The sequence below is a fragment of the Pseudorca crassidens genome, chromosome 13, assembly GCF_039906515.1.
Source record: "Pseudorca crassidens isolate mPseCra1 chromosome 13, mPseCra1.hap1, whole genome shotgun sequence".
Classification (NCBI taxonomy): domain Eukaryota; kingdom Metazoa; phylum Chordata; class Mammalia; order Artiodactyla; family Delphinidae; genus Pseudorca; species Pseudorca crassidens.
The window spans coordinates 61,274,985-61,293,689 of record NC_090308.1 but is presented as its reverse complement, the minus strand read 5'-3'; the positions used below and the strand labels follow the sequence as shown (position 1 = coordinate 61,293,689).

Sequence of the window (18,705 nt, the reverse complement as noted above, 5' to 3'; positions counted from 1 at the left end):
GCCTCTTCGGCAGGTGCAGACTTTTCCCGGACTCCCTCCCGGCTAGCCGTGGTGCACTAACCCCTTCAGGCTATGTTCAAGCCGCCAACCCCAGTCCTCTCCGTGCGCTCCTTCCGAAACCGAAACCCGAGCCTCAGAGCCTCAGCTCGCAGCCCCGCCCGCCCCGGCGGCTGAGCAGACAAGCCTCTCGGGCTGGTGAGTGCCGGTTGGCACCGATCCTCTGTGCGGGAATCTCCCCGCTTTGCCCTCCGCACCCGTTGCTGTGCACTCCTCCGCGGCTTCGAAGCTCCCCCCTCCGCCTCCCGCAGTCTCCGCCCGTGAAGGGGCTTCCTAGTGTGTGGAAACTTTTCCTCCTTCACAGCTCCCTCCCACTGGTGCAGGTGCCGTCCCTATTCTTTTGTCTCTGTTTTTTTTTTTTTTTTTTTCTTTTGCCCTACCCAGGTACGTGGGGGGCTTCTTGCCTTTTGGGAGGTCTGAAGTCTTCTGCCAGCCTTTACTAGGTGTTCTGTAGGAGTTGTTCCACGTGTAGCTGTATTTCTGGTGTATCTGTGGGGAGGAAGGTGATCTCCGCGTCTTACTCTTCCGCCATCTTCAAGGTCCCCCCTGTGGTTCTTTTCTAAATGGTTTTTCAGCTCCATTTGAAAAAATGTTTTACTGTCTATGAGCTTTTTTTTTCCTTTTTGCCTTATTGTTCTTAATAATATGAATTTATGGTGAAAATTTGGTGAATATTACCTAAATGGGGTACATAAATGGCAGACCTAGAGTTTAATTTGTTACCTATTGCATGGAAATCATTCATTCACTCCTGCATGCATTCATGCATTCAGGGTCTGCTGTGTGGCAGGTACTGTTGGAGATGCTGGTAGTACTAAGAAGGATAAGATATTTTCTATGCACTTGAGACCTTGCAATCTACTGGAGGTCAGAGACAAACACAAGTATTTGCAGGAGGAGTATGATGGCACATAGGTAGGAAGATCTACCTCAGTATAATTGTAGTGGGGAGTGGAGGGTGTGCAGGAGTGAAGGAGTGAGTGGAGGACTTTGAGAAGGAGAAAAGCATCATCAGATTTTTGCTTAAGTTTTCATTTTATTGAAGTATAATTGACATAAAATTATGTAAGTTTAAGGTATATAACTGATTGGATACATTTATATTGCAATATTACTGTCATTGATAGCTAATACCTCTATCATGATACACAATTACCATTTCTTCTAGTGATGGGTACAGTTAAGAGAGTTGATTAGCAAGTTTAATGTAATACAGTTTTGTTGTTTCTAATCACTGTTAGATTAGATCTAGATCTCCATAACTTATTTATCTACTAGTTGCAAGTGTGTATATATATATATATATATATATTTTTTTTTTTTTTTTTTTTTTTTTTATGGTATGCGGGCCTCTCATTGTTGTGGCCTCTCCTGTTGTGGAGCACAGGCTTCAGACGCGCAGGCTTAGCGGCCATGGCTCACGGGCCCAGCCGCTCCGCGGCATGTGGGATCTTCCCGAACCGGGGCATGAACCCATGTCCCCTGCATTGGCAGGCGGACTCTCAACCACTGCGCCACCAGGGAGGCCCCAAGTATATATTTTTAAACAACATCTCTTTCATTTCCCTACATCCTAGCCTTTGGTAACCACCATTCCTTTCTGTTTTTTCAAGTTTATTTTATTTTGGATTCCACTATAAGAGATATCATACAATATTTGTCTTTCGTTGTCCAATCCATCTCACTTGGCATAATGACCTCAAGGTCCATCCATGTTGTAAACAAATGGCAGCATTTCCATTTTTCTCATGACTGAATAACTTTTCATTGTGTGTGTGTGTATGCGCCACATTTTCTTTATCCATTTATCCATAGATGACTCTTAACATTGTTTTCATGTATTGGCTATTGTAAATAATGCTGCAATGAACATGGGGGTGCAGGTGATTTCATTTCTTTGAAGGAACTACCCAAGGCAAGAAAAGAGGTTCCCTTTTCTCCATATCCTCACCCAACACTTATTTCTTATCTTTTTGATGATAGCACCTCACATCTGTTTTTATGACTATGTCATTTTAGTTTTGATTTGCATTTCCCTTATGATTAGTGATGTTGAGCCCCTTTTCATGTAACTGTTGGCCATTTTGTTGTCTTCTTTGGAAAAAAAAGTCTCTACAGGTCCTCCGCCCATTTTTTAATCAGATTTTTAAAAAGTGAGTTGTATGAGTTCTTTATAAATTTTGGACATTAACCCCTATCCAACACATGGTTTGCAAATATTTTCTACCATTCTGTAGTTACCTTTTCATTTTGTTAGTTGTTTCGTTAGCATTGCATAAACTTTGGAGTTTGATCTAGTTCCACTTACGTTTTTTAAATTTTGTACACTGTTTGTGCTTTGGATGTCATATGCAAAATATCATTAATAAGACCAATGTCATGGAGCTGTTTTCTTCTAAGAGTTTTGCAGTTTCAGGTTTTATGTTTAAATGTTTAAATCTTTAATCTATTTTGAGGCAATTTTTGTGAGTGGTGTAAGGGTAGGGGTCCAGTTTTCTTTTTTTCCATGTGGTTATCCAGTTTTCCCAACACCATTTATTGAAGAGACTGTCCTTTACTCATTATATATTGTTGGTTCCTTTGTCAGAGTAATTGACCATCTGTGTTGGTTTATTTCTGGGCTCTCTACTTCGTTTCATTGATTCCTGTGTCTGCTTTTATGTCAATACCATACGGTTTTTATTACAATAGATTTGTAATATAGTTTGAAAATGGAGTGTGATGCCTCCAGCTTTGTTCTTTTGTCTCAAGATTACTTTGGCTATTCAAGGTCTTTTGTGGTTCCATACAAGTCTGAGGATTGTTTTTTCTATTTCTGTGAAAAATGCCATTGGATTTTGATAGAGATTGTGTTGAATCTATAATTGGCTTTGGGCAGTTAATTTTAACAATATTAGCTCTTCCAATTCATGAATATGGCATGTCTTTCCATTATATTGTGTTGTCTTTGATTTCTTCAGTCAAAGTCTTGTAGCTTTCACTGTACAGGTCTTTCATTTCCTTGGTTAAATTTATTACTAGGTATTTTGTTTTTGATGCTACTGTGAATGTGATAGTGGTTTTTTTTTTTTTTAATTTTTCAGATGTTTCGTTTTTAGTGTAATAGAAATGCAGCTGATTTCTGTGTACTGATTTTATGTCCTGCAATGTTGAGTCTTTGGGATGTTCAATATATAAGATCATATCATCTGACAATAGTGACTTCCTTTACTGTTTGGATGCCTTTTACTTCTTTGGCCTGATTGTTCTAGATAGGATACTTAAGTACTAGGTTGAATAAGAGTAGTAAAAGTGAGCACCTTGTTCCTGATCTTAGAGGAAAAACTTTCACTTTTTCTTCACTGAGTGGGTGAAGTGAGTTTAGTGTATATTGCTTTCAATATAATTAGGTGTGTTTCTTCTATACACAATCTGTTAAGAGTTTTTATCAAGAAAGAATGTGTTTTGTCAGACGCTGTTTCTGCATTTATTGAGATCATATGATTTTAATCTTTCATTCTGTTAATGTGCTGTATCATTTATTGATTTGCATATGTTGAACCATCCTTGAATCCCAGTAATAAATCCAACTTGGTCATGGTACATAATCCTTTTACTGAATTCTTGAATTTGCTAGTATTTTGTTGAGAATTTTTGCATCTATGTTTTATAGGGATATTGGTCTATAGTTTTCTATTCTTGTAGGGTTCTTTTCTGGCTTTGGTATCAGGGTAATACTGGCATATAGAATGAGTTCAGAAGTATTCCCTCCTCTCCAGTTTTTTAGAAAAGTGAAAAAGATTGGCATTAATTCTTCTTGAAATATTTGGTAGAATTCACCAGTGAAACCATCTGGTCTTGGGGTTTTCAGGGTTGGGATGCTTTTGATTACTGATTCAATCTCCTTAAGTGTTATTGGTCTGTTCATACTTTCCATTTGCTGGTTCAGTCTTGGATGGTTAAATGATTCTAGAAAAATATCCATTTCTTCTAGGTTATCTAATTTTTTGGCTTATAGTTGTTCATAGTAGTCTCTTATCATAACATATATTTCTGTAGTGTCAGTTGTAATTTATTCTCTTTCATTTCTGACTTTATTTCAGTCTTTACTTTTGTTTTCTTAGTTATGCTTGAGGCTTTTCCTTTTTTTTTTTTTTCCTGAAAAACCACCTCTTGATGTTTTATATTGTTTTTCTGGTCTCTATTTCATTTATTTCTGCTAGGATCTTTATTATTCCCTTTCTTCTGCTAACTTTGGGCCTAGTTAGGTTGTTTATTTGTGATCTTTTTCATTTCTTAATATATGCATTTTTCACTCTCAGAACTGCTTTTGCAACACCATAGGATTGTGTGTTATGTTTCCATTTTCATTTGAGATATTCTTTAATTTTTTTTACTTTTTTAAAAATTAAAATATAATTGACATGCAACATATTAGTTTCAGGTGTACAAGGTAAAGATATGACATTTAAATATACTGTGAAATGGTTAACTACAATGAGTCTAGTTCACATCCATCACCATATATGGTTCCAAAATTTTTTTTCTTGTGATGAGAACTTTTAAGATCTACTCTCTCAAGGACTTTCAAATATGCAATACAGTATTATGAATTATAGCCATTATTCAGTACATTACATCCCTATGCTATACTTATCTTTTATCTGGAAATTTGTATGTTTTGCCCACATTCCTCCTCCATGCTCTGGCAACCACCAATCTGTTCTCTGTATCTATGAGCTTGGTTTTTTTGTTGTTTTGTCTTTTCCACATGTAATTGAGATCGTATGGTATTTGTATTTCTCTGTCTGACTTACTTCAGTTAGCATAATGCCCTCAAGGTTAATTCATGTTGTTGCAAACAGCAAGATTTCATTCTTTTTTTTTTGGCGGTACGCGGGCCTCTCACTGTTGTGGCCTCTCCCGTTGCAAAGCACAGGCTCTGGACGCATGGCTCATGGGCCCAGCCGCATGTGGGATCTTCCCGGACCCGGGCACGAACCCGTGTCTCCTGCATCGGCAGGTGGACTCTCAACCACTGCGCCACCAGGGCAGCCTATTTCATTCATTTTTATGGTGGGATATGTGTTATATAGATACACATCATTTTTTTAATCTATTCATACGTTGATGGACATTGGGTTATTTCCTTTCTTATCTTGGCTATGTAAATAATGCTGCAGTGACCATGAGGGTGCATGTATCTTTTTGACATAGTGTTTTTGTCTTCCTCAAACATATACCCAGTAATGGAATTGCCTGACCATATGATAGTTTGATTTTTAACTTTTTAAGTAACTCCCTACTGTTTTCCATAGTGGCTGTACCAATTTGCATTCCCAAAAATAGTGCACAAGGGTTTCCTTTTCTCTACATGCATGCCAACACTTTTTATTTCTTTTTGATAATAGTCATTCTGATATGCATGCAGTGGTATCTTATCGTGGTTTTAGTTTGCATTTCCCTGATGAGTAGTGATTTCGAGTGTTTTTTTGTGTGTGTGTGTGTTGGCCCTCTGTATGTCTTCTTTGGAAAAATATCCTTTCAGAACCTTTGCCCATTTTTTAATAGGTTTCTGCTACTGAGTTGGAGAACTTTATATATTTTGGATAATAACCCCTTATCAGATACATGATATGCAAATATTTTCTTCTGTTGCTTCTATTTGTTATTTTCCTTTGCTGTACAGAAACTTTTTAGTTTGATGTAGTCCCACTTGTTTATTTTTGCTTTTGTTGCCTTTGGTTTTGTTGTCAAATCCAAAAACTTGCAGCCAAGACCTATGTCACTGAGCTTACTGCCTATATTTTCTTCTAGTTTTATGGTTTCCAGTCTTACATTCAAGTTAACCCACTTTTAGTTATTTTTTCTATATGATGTAAGGTAGTGATCCAGTTTTCCTAACACCATTTATTGAAGAGGCTGTCCTTTACCCATTGTATATTTTGGCTCCTTTATCATAGATTACTTGACTATATATGTGTGGGTTCTTATGTTTAATTTTGACATTTTAAGTATAATATGTCTAGGTGTGGTTCTCTTTGGGTTCATTTTATTTGGCACTCTCTGGGCTTCCTTGATCTGGATGTATTTTTTTCCTCAGGTTGGGGAATTTTTCAGTCACTACTTCTCCCAATAAGTTTACTTCCCCTTTCTCTCTCTCTGCTCCTTATAGGACAACATCTAGCAAACTAACTTTCACACAAGTGTCCCAGAAGTCCCTTAATTTATCTTCACTGGTTTTCATTCTTTTTGCTGCTCGGATTAGGTGAGTGCCTCTTGCCCTGTCTTCAAGTTCAGTGATCCTTCTGCTGCTTCTAGTCTGCTGTTGAACCTCTCTAGTGTATTTTTCAGCTCTGTGACCTCTTTGTTACATTTTCTCTTTGTTGACGTTTTCACTGTGTTCAACCATTCTCTCCTTGAATTTGGTTAGCATTTTTATTACCATTACTTTTCAACTCTTATCAGATTACTTACTTATCTCTGTTTCTTTAAGGGTTTTTCCCCCTGAGGTTTTATCTTGTTCTTTCATTTGGAATATATTCCTCTATTTCTTCATTTTGCTTGACTCTCTGTGTTGGTTTCTATACATTTGATGATACATTCACCTCTCTCTGTCTTAAAGCATTGGCCTTGCATATGAGATGAATTTTATCATTCAGCCCTTCCCTAGCTCTTGGTTGTCTCAAACTTTTGTAGTTGTCTAAGCAGCCTATTTTATTTTTAATAGCTTCTAGTAGTTGAAGTGTGCTGAGACCAGTCACCGTCCTTAAGGAGAGGATTTCAGGTAGCACCTAGATTCAGGCTGATTAGAATTTAGACCCTCAGCCAGCAGATTTTAACAAGTGCAAATATATTCAGAACTGTAGGACCACAGTGTAAGCCCTGCTGGCCACCAGAGCCAGGTGATCTGGGGGTGTTTGCTGGGTGGCAGTCATAAAAATTGGGGCTCCAGTTAAGTGTTCTTTTCTGGGAGATACCAGTGAGCTATAGTGAGGCAGAGGGAGAGCAAAAAGATGGCATTCTCTGACCTCCATACCCTGAGTGCCTCTGTAGACTCTGGAACTGTGCCAAACCTGAAGCTCCCCCTGACCACCAGAGCCAAGTGATATAGAGGCATCCTCTGGCAAGCTACAAAAATTAGGGCACCAGCCAAGGATATAGGAATATAACTCCTTTTCTGAAGACAACAGTGATCTGGAGCAAGGCAGAGAGAGAGTGCAAAGATTGTGCCCACTGTCTCCCTTCCCTGAGAGTACCTCTGTAGGCTCCTATAAGTGTGCAAAACCAGAAGCCTGCCCCACAAGCCAAAGCTGCTACAGAAGGAAGTAGGCCTGTTTCTCAGAAAGACTGTGAGTATGTTTCAGTTGGATATCTGTGCAATGCCATGGGAGTGGTACTCTACCAAAAACTGTGTTGTTACAGTCCCATAGGACCCAGGACACAAGCTCCCCTGGCCTCCAGGTCCATGTGATCAAGAGGTGTCCCTTTGTGGCAGCTGCAAAATGTGGGTCACCAGGTAGAAGCTCCCCTCTGGGAAATACTGGTGCTCTAGAGCATGACAGAGGAAGAGCTCAACAGTGACACCCACTACATGGAGTGGGGCAGATGGAGAGTACAGGGACAGCACCTGCTGAAAGAAGAAAAAGATAAAAAGGAAAAGAAAGTAAAAAAATGGCACCTGCTGGCTTTAACAAGCAGAGGGTGAACAGGAAGATAGAACCCTCCAGCCTCTTTCCCCATAGAATATCCCAGCAGACCCTTGCCTCTCACACCAATGCTTTTAAAACTAGCAAATGAGTTTATTTTACGTAAAATCTGGGTGCTCTTTGAAGGGCTTCTTCTGCACTGGTCCTGGGATGGATGAGTCTGCATGCAAACTCTTTAAGAGCTACATCCCTTTGGCTATTCAAAGCCAGATATTTTGGGGACTCATCTTTCAGGGGCTTGTCTTAGAAACTGGTATGCCAGATGTGGGATACAAGCTATTTGTTCTTCAGGGAGAAGCTCTGGGTTTTGAGTTCTCTCCTGATTGTATGTCACTGCTGGGATGGGCTTTATGGTGAGATTGTATCTCAGCCTTTCCTACCTGCTTTGATGTGGTTTCCCTCTCGTTTGCCAGATGTGATGATGGGGTCACTCCACCAGGTTCTTTTTGGAGGAGATTGTTCCATATTTAGCTGTAGATTTGGTGTGTCTATGGGAGGAGGTAGGTTCAAGATCTTCCTACATCACCCTCATCACCAGAACCATTTATTTTTCCTACTACAACAGAGATATATTTACGTCAATAAAATTATAAAGTAAAACTACAAAGAAACAAAAACATTTGACAATTGCTGAGACATAATTTTGTAAAGAAAGATAACAGTAATCATCTTAAGTACAGTGAATTATAAAGATCTGTTGATATGGAGGAAAATAACCAGAAGAAACACAAAAATAATTGTCATAGCACATGGAAACATTTCCATAAAAAGTTAGCTTCTACTTGGTCATTTAATTTTTCATCCCTGTTTAAATTTACATTCTGAAATTTATGTTCCACTGCAGTTTCTACCTGCATGTAATATCTTTTCCACCCCTTCACTTTGAGTCTGTGTGCATCCTTAAAGTTTAATGGGATCTCTTAAGAACACCATGCAGTTTGGTCTTGTTTCTTTATCCATCCAGTCACTATGTGCCTTTTCATTGGTGAAGTCAATCCATTTACATTCAGAGCAATTATTAATATGTAATCTTATCAACTGCAGTCTGGTTTTGTATTTCCATTATTTCTTTTTCTCTCTGTCTGCCTACATTTGTAAATTGGTTATTTTTCATGGTGGTATGCTCTTTTCCCCCCTCTTTTGTGCGTCTGCTCTAGATTTGTGCTTTGTGGTTATCAAGGGGGGGGTTCCATAAAACATCTCTTAGATAAAACAGTCCATTTTAGGTTTATAGACACTTATCTTTAACCCCTCAGGTATCCATTATTTTGCTCCTCCCTTTTGCATATTGATGCCACAGTTTACCTCTTTTTTATATTTATTATTTATTAACTTATAGTAGGTATAGTTATTTTTCCTACTTTCATTTAACCTTTATACTATAGTTGAGTAGTTAACACACCATCCTCCTACAGAATTATAGTTTTCTAAGTCTGGCTGTATGTTTCTCATCTTTACCAGAGTATTTTGTAATTTTTTATGTTTTCATTTCAGATTGGAGAACTCCTTTCAGCATTTCTTGCAAGGCAGATCTAATAGTGGTGAACTCCCTCAGATTTTGTCTGGGAGAGGCTTTACTTCTTCATATCTAAAGGATAACTTTGCTAGATAAAGTAGTTTTGGCTGGCCATTTTTATCTTTCAACTCGTCAAATATGTCATTCCACTGTCCTCTGGCCTATTGAATTTCTACAGAGAAATCTGCTGATAGTGCTATTGGCAGTCCTTTGTAAATTCTCTTCTTTTTTTTTCCCTTGCCTGCCTTTAATATCTTGGAGAATGTCTTTTTGCATTGAGATACTAGGATGATCTACTAGCTTTGTGGACTTGTATGTCCAAGTCTTTCCTCAGATTTTGGATTATTCTTTAAGTTAACTTCCTGCCGCTGCCTTCTCTGTCTGGAATTCCGATTATCCTGACATTTGTCAGGATATATGGATGGATATATGGATATGCATAGATCATGTAGGCTTTCTTTGCTCTTTTTCTAAGTTCCCTCTTCTCTTTTGTGTTATTTCAAAATTTCTATCCTCCAAGTCAGTTTTTCTATCTTCATATGCTCTGCCTTGCTACATATTCTCTGCATTGCATGCTATCTAGCGCCAGAATTTTTGTTTGGTTCTTTTTAAAAATCTCTTTCTCTTTAATAAAGGGTCATTTTGTTCACATATTTTATTTCTGATTTTATTCAATTGTTTTTCTGAGTTTGATTGATTGCTAGAAATAGATAATTTTTATGTGATGATGCCATGTTTCCTTGATGTTTCATAATCCCTTTAGATTTGCATTGTTGTTTTTGCATATGAAGTCGTAGATACCTTCTTAACTCTTTTCTTGTTGCCTTCAGCAGATGGTATGTTATATTCTATAGTGTTGATATTATCCAAGTTTTTACTGTTTTTGTGAATTTATACCTGCTCCAGTCTTCTTGTTCCCTCTTTTGGGTGAGTTTTTAAACATTTATGCCATCTCTGTTTCTTACAGTTCACCAGGCTGGCTATTGGAAACCTCTCTTGTTTTCTAAAAGGTTGCTATAGCTCAAGTTCATGGTTTCTGAGCATGCTCTCAGTCTACTGGAGCTTTCTCTTGCATTGGCACTTGGGACCCCACACAAGGAGCAAACATAGAGTGGGGGGAAAGTGTGGGTTTACCACTGGGTACATTGGGGGCACCTGCAGATCCAGTAGGGTGATCCCAGTGGCTCCTAGGTGGACTTCTGCTAAGAACAATCCCTTTCCCACCAACTGAAGTTCTGATTTGCATCTTTCCTAATATCCTCCCTACCCCTGGTTCTAAAGCTCCCATCTTAGTACTCCAGTTGCTGGTGGAGAAATGATTTTTCCAACCACTTCCAGTCTAGCTGGGATAGCTGGGCACTCACTCACTGCTTTCCTTTTCCCCTTTCAGTGTTTCTTTGGGCAGAGGCATGGTGCCAGGAAAGCTTCTCTACTGCCTTCTGTTGCAACCAAACTAGATTTTTTTTTTTTTGTCTCCAGTTATGTGCTGGAGTTTCCCGTTGTGTGCTGGAGTTTCCCGTTGGGAGGTCTAGACTTCTGCAAGTTCTCTGTCTTGTATGTGAGTGCCTGCCTGGGTTTTTACTGACACAGTTTTTTGCCTGGCAAGAACAAAAGGGGTCTAGGCAGTTTGGCTGGCTCCTCTGGTTCCCCACCTTGAGCAGACGTTTGTCTCTTACCATCTTTGTGGTGAGTGAGACAACTCCTGTGTTCCTTGGAATAAGACACTAGGTCCCAGAACACCACAAAGGCACTTTTGCTCATGTATGAATGTCCAATTTGTTGATGTAAAAAGGAATAAATTGTAGGAACATTTTATGTCATCATATTGTTAATATCACTCTCCAGGATCATCATACTTTCACTTTAGGAAGTACACTTTGAGTACATGGTCAAAATTAGAAGCATGAAATGAGGGAACACTTTAGATGGGGAAGTAAGAGTCCTATAAGATAATGCAAACATTTGATTTTGTATATAGCATTCTATCATTTTTAAAGTCATTATAGTATATTGGTCTAATAGATTTTTCCAAATGGAACAGTGGAATGGTGATACATCACATTATTCACTAAGCCTACAAGGTAATATTATTGCAATTAATATTTTCCCTCATATTTCTAACTTATTAAGTATTGTATAAAATAGTGGCTTTTTGAATTACTATAAATGTATTGATCTGCACTTTACAAAAAAGAAGGAAGCCATGTAGAGTTTGCAACTTCAAATGCAAATTCATTATAATATAGGATATTTGCTTAAATTTGGTGTCCTTTATGTATAAAATGGAAACTTACTTAGGAAATGTTACAGCTAAAGGGAGATTACCCAAGGTTACATTATATGAGAGTATGAAAATACCTATACCCTTGCCACTTTTCTTTCAATTGAAGTTAAAAAGCATATACATACCAGAGCTACTGCAAAATCTAACTGCCCTAGCCATACTTACAATATACTGCACAAACGAAATTGACCTTACTTTGTTACTAATAAAAATTTTCTTTGTATAATATTACTGAAATCTTATTAAAAGTAGAGAATTAGTTTCACTAAATGCTGTCTGACTTATGTGAAAACTAGTAGCACTGATGAATGTAAAATATATTTCACTTTAATTAGGTGGTTGAAAACAAAGGCATTTTATATTTCAGTAGCATAGAAGTCTCTAATTCCATACATGCTTCATAGAAACTGAACTCTTGTTGACAATATTTTAGTTTATTATATTGCCATAAAGTATTTTAATGGTTAATGGTAAGTCAGTAAAATTAGTAATAAAAGTGAAAATTCTCATAGTTGTTTTTGCAGATCTTAAGTAGACAGTACACATGATATTTCCATTAATCTACTCCACTAGTTATAAATGACATACAAAATGGTATTAGTTTTTCTTGATATAACCTTTCTTGGTTACTGCTTTCTGCTATCATGGTAGAAATATATAAACCACATCAGTAACAAGCAATCTGAAAACTATTGTCCATTATAGTACTAGTTTTTGATTTTTTAAAGTAATTTTATTATAAATTATTTGAATAAGAGTACATATTAAATGTAGATTATTTTGTAGAATGCTATTTTAATGGTATAGGAGAATCTGTCATTTTTGCACAGCAAAGGAAACCATAAACAAAACGAAAAGACAGGACTTCCCTGGTGGCACAGTGGTTAGGAATCCACCTGCCAATGCATGGGACATGGGTTCAAACCCTGATCCAGGAAGATCCCACATGATGCAGAGCAACTAAGCCTGTGCACCACAACTACTGAGCCTGGGCTCTAGAGCCTGCAAGCCACAACTACTGAAGCCCGTGCTCCACAACAAGAGAAGCCACCACAATGAGAAGCCTGCGCACCGCAACGAAGAGTAGCCCCTGCTTGCCGCAACTAGAGAAAGCCCGCACACAGCAACAAAGACCCAATGCAGCCATAAATAAATAAATTTATAAAAAAAAAAAAGACAACCTAAAGAATGGGAGAACATATTTGCAAACAATGCAACCGGCAAGTGCTTTATTTCCAAAATACACAGACAGCTCATACAACTCAACAAAAAAGACAACCCAATCCAAAAATGGGCAGAAGACCTAAATAGACATTTCTCCAAACAAGAAATACAGATAGCCAGTAGGCACATGAAAAAGATGCTCAGCATCGCTAATTATTAGAGAAATGCAAATCAAAACTACAATGAGGTACCACTTCACACCTGTCAGAATGGCCATCATTAGAAAGGCTACAAATAACAAATGCTGGAGAGGGTGTGGAGAAAAGGGAACCCTCCTACACTGTTGGTGGGAATGTAAGTTGGTGCAGCCACTGTTGAAAACACTATGGAGGTTCCTCAGAAAACTAAAAATAGAATTACCATATGATCCAGCAGTCCCATTCCTGGGCATATATCCAAACAAAACTATAATTCAAAAAGATACATGCACCCCAATGTTCATAGCAGCACTATTCACAATAGTCAAGACATAGAAGCAACCTAAATGTCTATCAACAGACGAATGGATAAAGATGTGGTACATTTATACAACGGAATACTACTCAGCCGTTAAAAAAAAGAATGAAATAATGCCAGTTACAGCAACACGGATGCAACTAGAGATTATCATACTAAATGAAGTCAGAAAGAGAAAGACAAATATCATATGATATCACTTACATGTGGAATCTAAAATACGACACAGATGAACCTATCTATGAAACAGGATCATGGACATAGAGTACAGACTGGTAGTTGCCAGGGGAGGGGGGTTGGTAGATGTAAGCTTTTATATACAGAATGGATAAACAACAAAGTATTACTGTATATCACAGGGAACTATATTCAATATCTTATGATAAACCATAATGGAAAAGAATATGAATATAAAAAAAGAATGTGTATATATGTATAACTGAATCACTTCACTGTACAGCAGTAATTAACACATTGTAAATCAACTATAATAAAAAATGCATTCATCTTAAATTAAGGTTAAGTTTATTAAAAATATGGAATATGATTTCCTTTTTATTTTCACATCATAATTTTTTCTCTAATCAATATTTTTTGTTTTAGGTCACTTTTCACATTGAACCATATAAGAATCGAGATGATAAAAACATGTACCAAAATATCAGATACATTATAGACAAGTGAGTTTCTTCTGTCCTAAAATTACTGTTATATGATCCAATGATAATTACTGTTATAAGAAAAGTATGTTTATATTTGAGAGATTTGAATGACTTACAGTATGACATATTAAAATTAGTTTAAACTAATTTTGTAATGAATACTGCAATCATTTTAAAGAACATTTCTGAATTTCCTTATAATTTACTTTCTGTATGAATAGTTACAGGTTCCTGTTTTTACTGTTTTATGTGTATATTAGACTATGATTTTTGTCATCTGACATTTAAATTAGTATTCTGCAAATCTTATGAATATAGAGTTGTCTTTTTAAAAGCAAGTTCAGAGTATGAAATGTGAATTGCTTTTGCAATTTTGAATTGCTATTAGATATGGTAGATCCACATCTAATATTTTCATTTAGTATGATTACAAGGAAAGAATTTATTAATACAGTTTCATTTTGTTTAAGGGTTTACTAATAATAGTCTGTGACAGCTGCCATATTCTTACAAAACACATGTCGGCAACAGTGGGACATTTATCACTTATACAAAAAAAAACCAGTATTTTCATGTAGAAAATGGGCTTTTTATTGTGTTAGTCATCATTTCTAAACCTCAGTATAATTTCTTATTTGTTAATGTCTTAATGTATCCGGTATCTCATTTTTCAATGTGTAAAATTAAAAATGCATTTTTAATGTTTACACTTATATAGCTAATTCCCCAAAGGTGAACAGTGTGCTTAAACTGCACTGATTACCTTCATTTTCAATACATAAACAATTATTGTCTATTGCAACTGAGTCATGAATATTCATTTTGCTTTCATATATGTTTGTATTCTAGATATGGAAATCATCCTGCCTTTTACAGGTACAAGACTAAGAATGGCAGTGCTCTTCCACTGTTTTATGTCTATGATTCCTATATCACAACAGCTGAAAAATGGGCCAATCTGTTAACCAGCTCAGGGTCTCAGAGCATTCGCAACTCTCCTTATGATGCATTGTTTATTGCACTTCTAGTAGAAAAAAAACATAGATATGAAATTCTTCGAGGTGGTTTTGATGGAATTTATACGTATTTTGCCACAAATGGCTTTACTTACGGCTCATCCTATGAGAACTGGGCTAAGCTAAAATTTTTTTGTGATCAGTTCGACCTAATGTTCATCCCAAGTGTGGGCCCAGGATACATAGATACCAGCATCCGTCCGTGGAACACTCAAAACACTCGCAACCGAGTCAATGGGAAATATTATGAGGATGCTCTGAGTGCTGCACTCCAAGCCCACCCCAGTATAATTTCCATCACCTCTTTTAATGAGTGGCATGAAGGAACTCAGATTGAAAAAGCTGTTCCCAAAAGAATCAGTAATACCGTGTACCTGGATTACCGGCCTCATAAACCAAGTCTTTATCTAGATCTAACTCGTAAGTGGTCTGAAAAATACAGTAAGGAAAGAGCAACTTACGCATTCGATCACCAGCTACCTGTTTCTTAATGCATTGATTAAAGTTTAATAATTATAGATATCACCTAATTTCAATACATTCCTTTTGTTTTGCGTTATGGAAAGAAAACTATCAAAGTCAGTATGTACTATTATCTCTAATAAAAATAATTTGTACATTTTTAAAGGTAGTAATACTATCATTGCCACCTTTCACGATGGCGATGTTGCACTGAGAAAAGTTGTGCAAATAACATTCCTTGTGGCATAATTTGGTGAATTTCTGACTGGAATTGAAATCCTGCTTTATAGCTATTTTTGTTTCACAATAGGTAATTGCTTGTGTTATATAGAGTAGTTAGCACACAATTAAATCCTACTTGTATTCTGGGCCCAAAGAAAAAGGACTGTGTACATATCTGATATGTCTATTGAAGACCAAAGACCTAAAAGATAATGTACATGGTTCCTTTTTCATTTTTTTAATGATCCAGTCAACTTCATCATATTAGCATTCAGACTCTGGATAACTCTCCAATAACAATTCTTCAGAAAAATATCATATGCCTTAAGCCTTACTGTGAACCATATTTTGTTAGGAAGGTCTGCTTTCTATAGTACAATATGTATCATCATTTGCAGATTTTTGGTTTCCTAGAGCTTGCTAGGTGTTTTGCATGTCTAATGTTTCTACATTATAATGCTGAATTTCAGGCTTTAGAAGGAAAATCTTTTCATAAAGGTTAAGGATTGCTTCTCAGTTATTAAAAAAAAAATAGCTGCTTTACAATTATGAAAATACAGTGCCTCAAATGTTATTTTAGGATACCTTGTCAATCTTTAACTTATTTTATTCATATTGTTCAATTTAATGTTAATCAGAGACCAACTGTTAGATAAGAAAAAGTTGATACTATCATTGGATTGCCTTCTTTTAAGATTTTAAACTGTTTTTACTAAAACTAATAGAGAAAATTTACTTACCATTTCAGATTTTAAGGATATGGAAATGAAAGTTCATTACTAAGTTTGACTTTTTATTAGGTATAACACTTAATGATGGAAATATTTAAGACTTTATTGTCTATAATATAACATCCCCATCTAAAAACATTATACTTTTATGTTACCTAACAGGTTAAAGAGTTGTGATCAATTGTCAGTGTGACAAATTAATCATCTGTAAAAATGAATCTCTTTACTTTAAAAACTACAGAATGAAATACACTCTATTATTATAGTTAATATTTGTAACTAGAACTATAGTAAAAAATCTAATCTATATGCTATTACATGAATTTTTTTAGATATTTATCAAATGTAAGCAATAGGGAAATACTAAACAATACATATAAATATTCTGAATATATGGACATTCAGAAACAAATTAGCAGTGGAATTTATCGTAAAATAACTCATTAGACAATGAAATTTAATTTTAAGCAGTGCTTTTGAAGTTAACTATCATGTCTTTGAAAAGAAGCATGATTAATGTTAAACTTATGAAGCATGATTAATGTTAAACTTATTTATAACTGAGAATTTGCCATTTCTCAGAATGTTCAGACCATGGGAAACCAGTATAATAGTAATTTGTAATTCACCTTGTAGAGGAAATTACAAGAATAAATCACTATAATGTTACAACTAAGTATCTTCATAGGAACACTCATACAGATATAACCTGTGGATTTTTTTTTTCTTACATCCAGTTAGCCACTATATGTTATCTTAGGGATAAACTCTAAATATGTTATACTTAATAATATTTATAACATACCATATTTTATTAAAGTTTAGTTAGAGAGATCTCTAACACAGGAATTTTTGTCATTGCTTATGTTGTATGTTTGAACCCATGATGACAGACAATTTTATGAAATAGTTCTGAGATTAAGAGAAAGTGTATAAAAACAAGGTCAGCAAATCCTCAACACGGACACCACCATTTCTCTCTTGCTCCCATTGCAGACATATAGATAGATCATCTAGGACTGCAGAATTTCCCTCTGAGCTTTGTTCTAATGCACTACCCCAACCAGCCACTGACAGTTGGTTTCAAAGTAAGATAAAATAGATTCTGTCTTCATTGCAGAAAGTTAATTAATTCTCAAGGGAAGAATGTTTGGAATCAGCTCTAATGATAGTTTACTGATTTATAACTATTTGAATATGTTTCTTTTCTCCTGTTCTTAAAAAAACAGTTATTAGAAGGAATTATCTCTAATAATTTTATTATTCTTAGGGAAGAACGCTTTCAAAATCTTCCTCAGGTATTCATTACACCTGCCTTTACCATTTGACTTATAACAAGTTTAGATTGCATAATCACAAGAAATCAATTCTTTGCTTTTATTTAATAGACTAAAGTAACTGTTAAAGAAAAACAGTATAATATATGCAATGCATGAATCAAAATGAATTATTTTATGGTTTAATCAGTCTAATTGTTTTGACTGTATAGAAATCAAATCTTTCTTTTACTACTCTCTTTAAGGACTGATATTGTCAAAAACTGCTGTAATTGATGTTGATCTCAGCTGTATATTAACTTTTTTGTTTTAAGAGTAGTTTAAAAATGACTATTTTGTAACATGAAGTAGTTAACTTTCACCTAATAAAAGCATACAGGGAATAAATTGTATCTTAGATATAAAAATCTGTTTCTTTTTTTTATGAAATGTTTTATTTAATTTCTGATTAACAGTTCAAAAGTAGTATTCAGTCGCCACTCTATCTTCTCTATTTGAAATATACAGCATTTAAAAAGTAGATATCTTTTAACTGTACTTTTAAAATCTGTGAATTTGTGTTATACACACAAAAATATGAATTTTTTTAATTTGGAAGATGGTTTCTTATTTTTTTATTCTTTGGGCATAATCATATATGAGCTGCAACATCCGTTAGAAAATTGATCTTACCCTAAAACAGCAAAAGTAACAAGCCACTAGAGAACCTACCAAGTTCATAACCAAGCCCTTTTTGAAACGGATCAGTTATTCAATTTAAACATAGTGACTGCTCCTAAACTCTATAGTGCCTACAGTAGTCCTTAAAAGTCTGTATCTAAATTTTGAATTAAGGTCGAACACTCTCATGTCCTATAGTGTAGAAGCAATACTTTATTTACGACCAGCAAAATTTATTTTTATAAATATTTACAATTTTAAAAGGAAAAATTGAGCCAAAAAGAGTTTTTTGGCTCAGCTATTCCTTTTTTTTTAAAAAAGTAAATTTAAATGTACTTTAAATTTAAATTATATACTGACTGTTATATATCCACATAAAGGCTAAATGTTATAGTATGCTTAATACAGGATTATTATCCTTCAGAATGCAGGTACTACTTTGGCTTACTT

General features: G+C 35.6%; 1 protein-coding gene across 2 annotated transcripts in view; it reads left to right on the top strand.

Moving 5' to 3' along the window:
* MANEA (mannosidase endo-alpha) overlaps nucleotides 1–18,002 on the top strand; it is a 79,585-nt gene extending 61,583 nt beyond the window's left edge. For both annotated transcript variants that reach the window (XM_067702550.1, XM_067702549.1), the window contains exons 4-5: nucleotides 13,829–13,905; nucleotides 14,737–18,002. In XM_067702550.1, coding sequence (XP_067558651.1) covers nucleotides 13,829–13,905; nucleotides 14,737–15,394 — 735 coding nt within the window. In that variant the 3' untranslated portion in view covers nucleotides 15,395–18,002. The remainder of the gene's footprint in view (nucleotides 1–13,828; nucleotides 13,906–14,736) is intronic.
* Nucleotides 18,003–18,705: the final 703 nt, after the last annotated feature.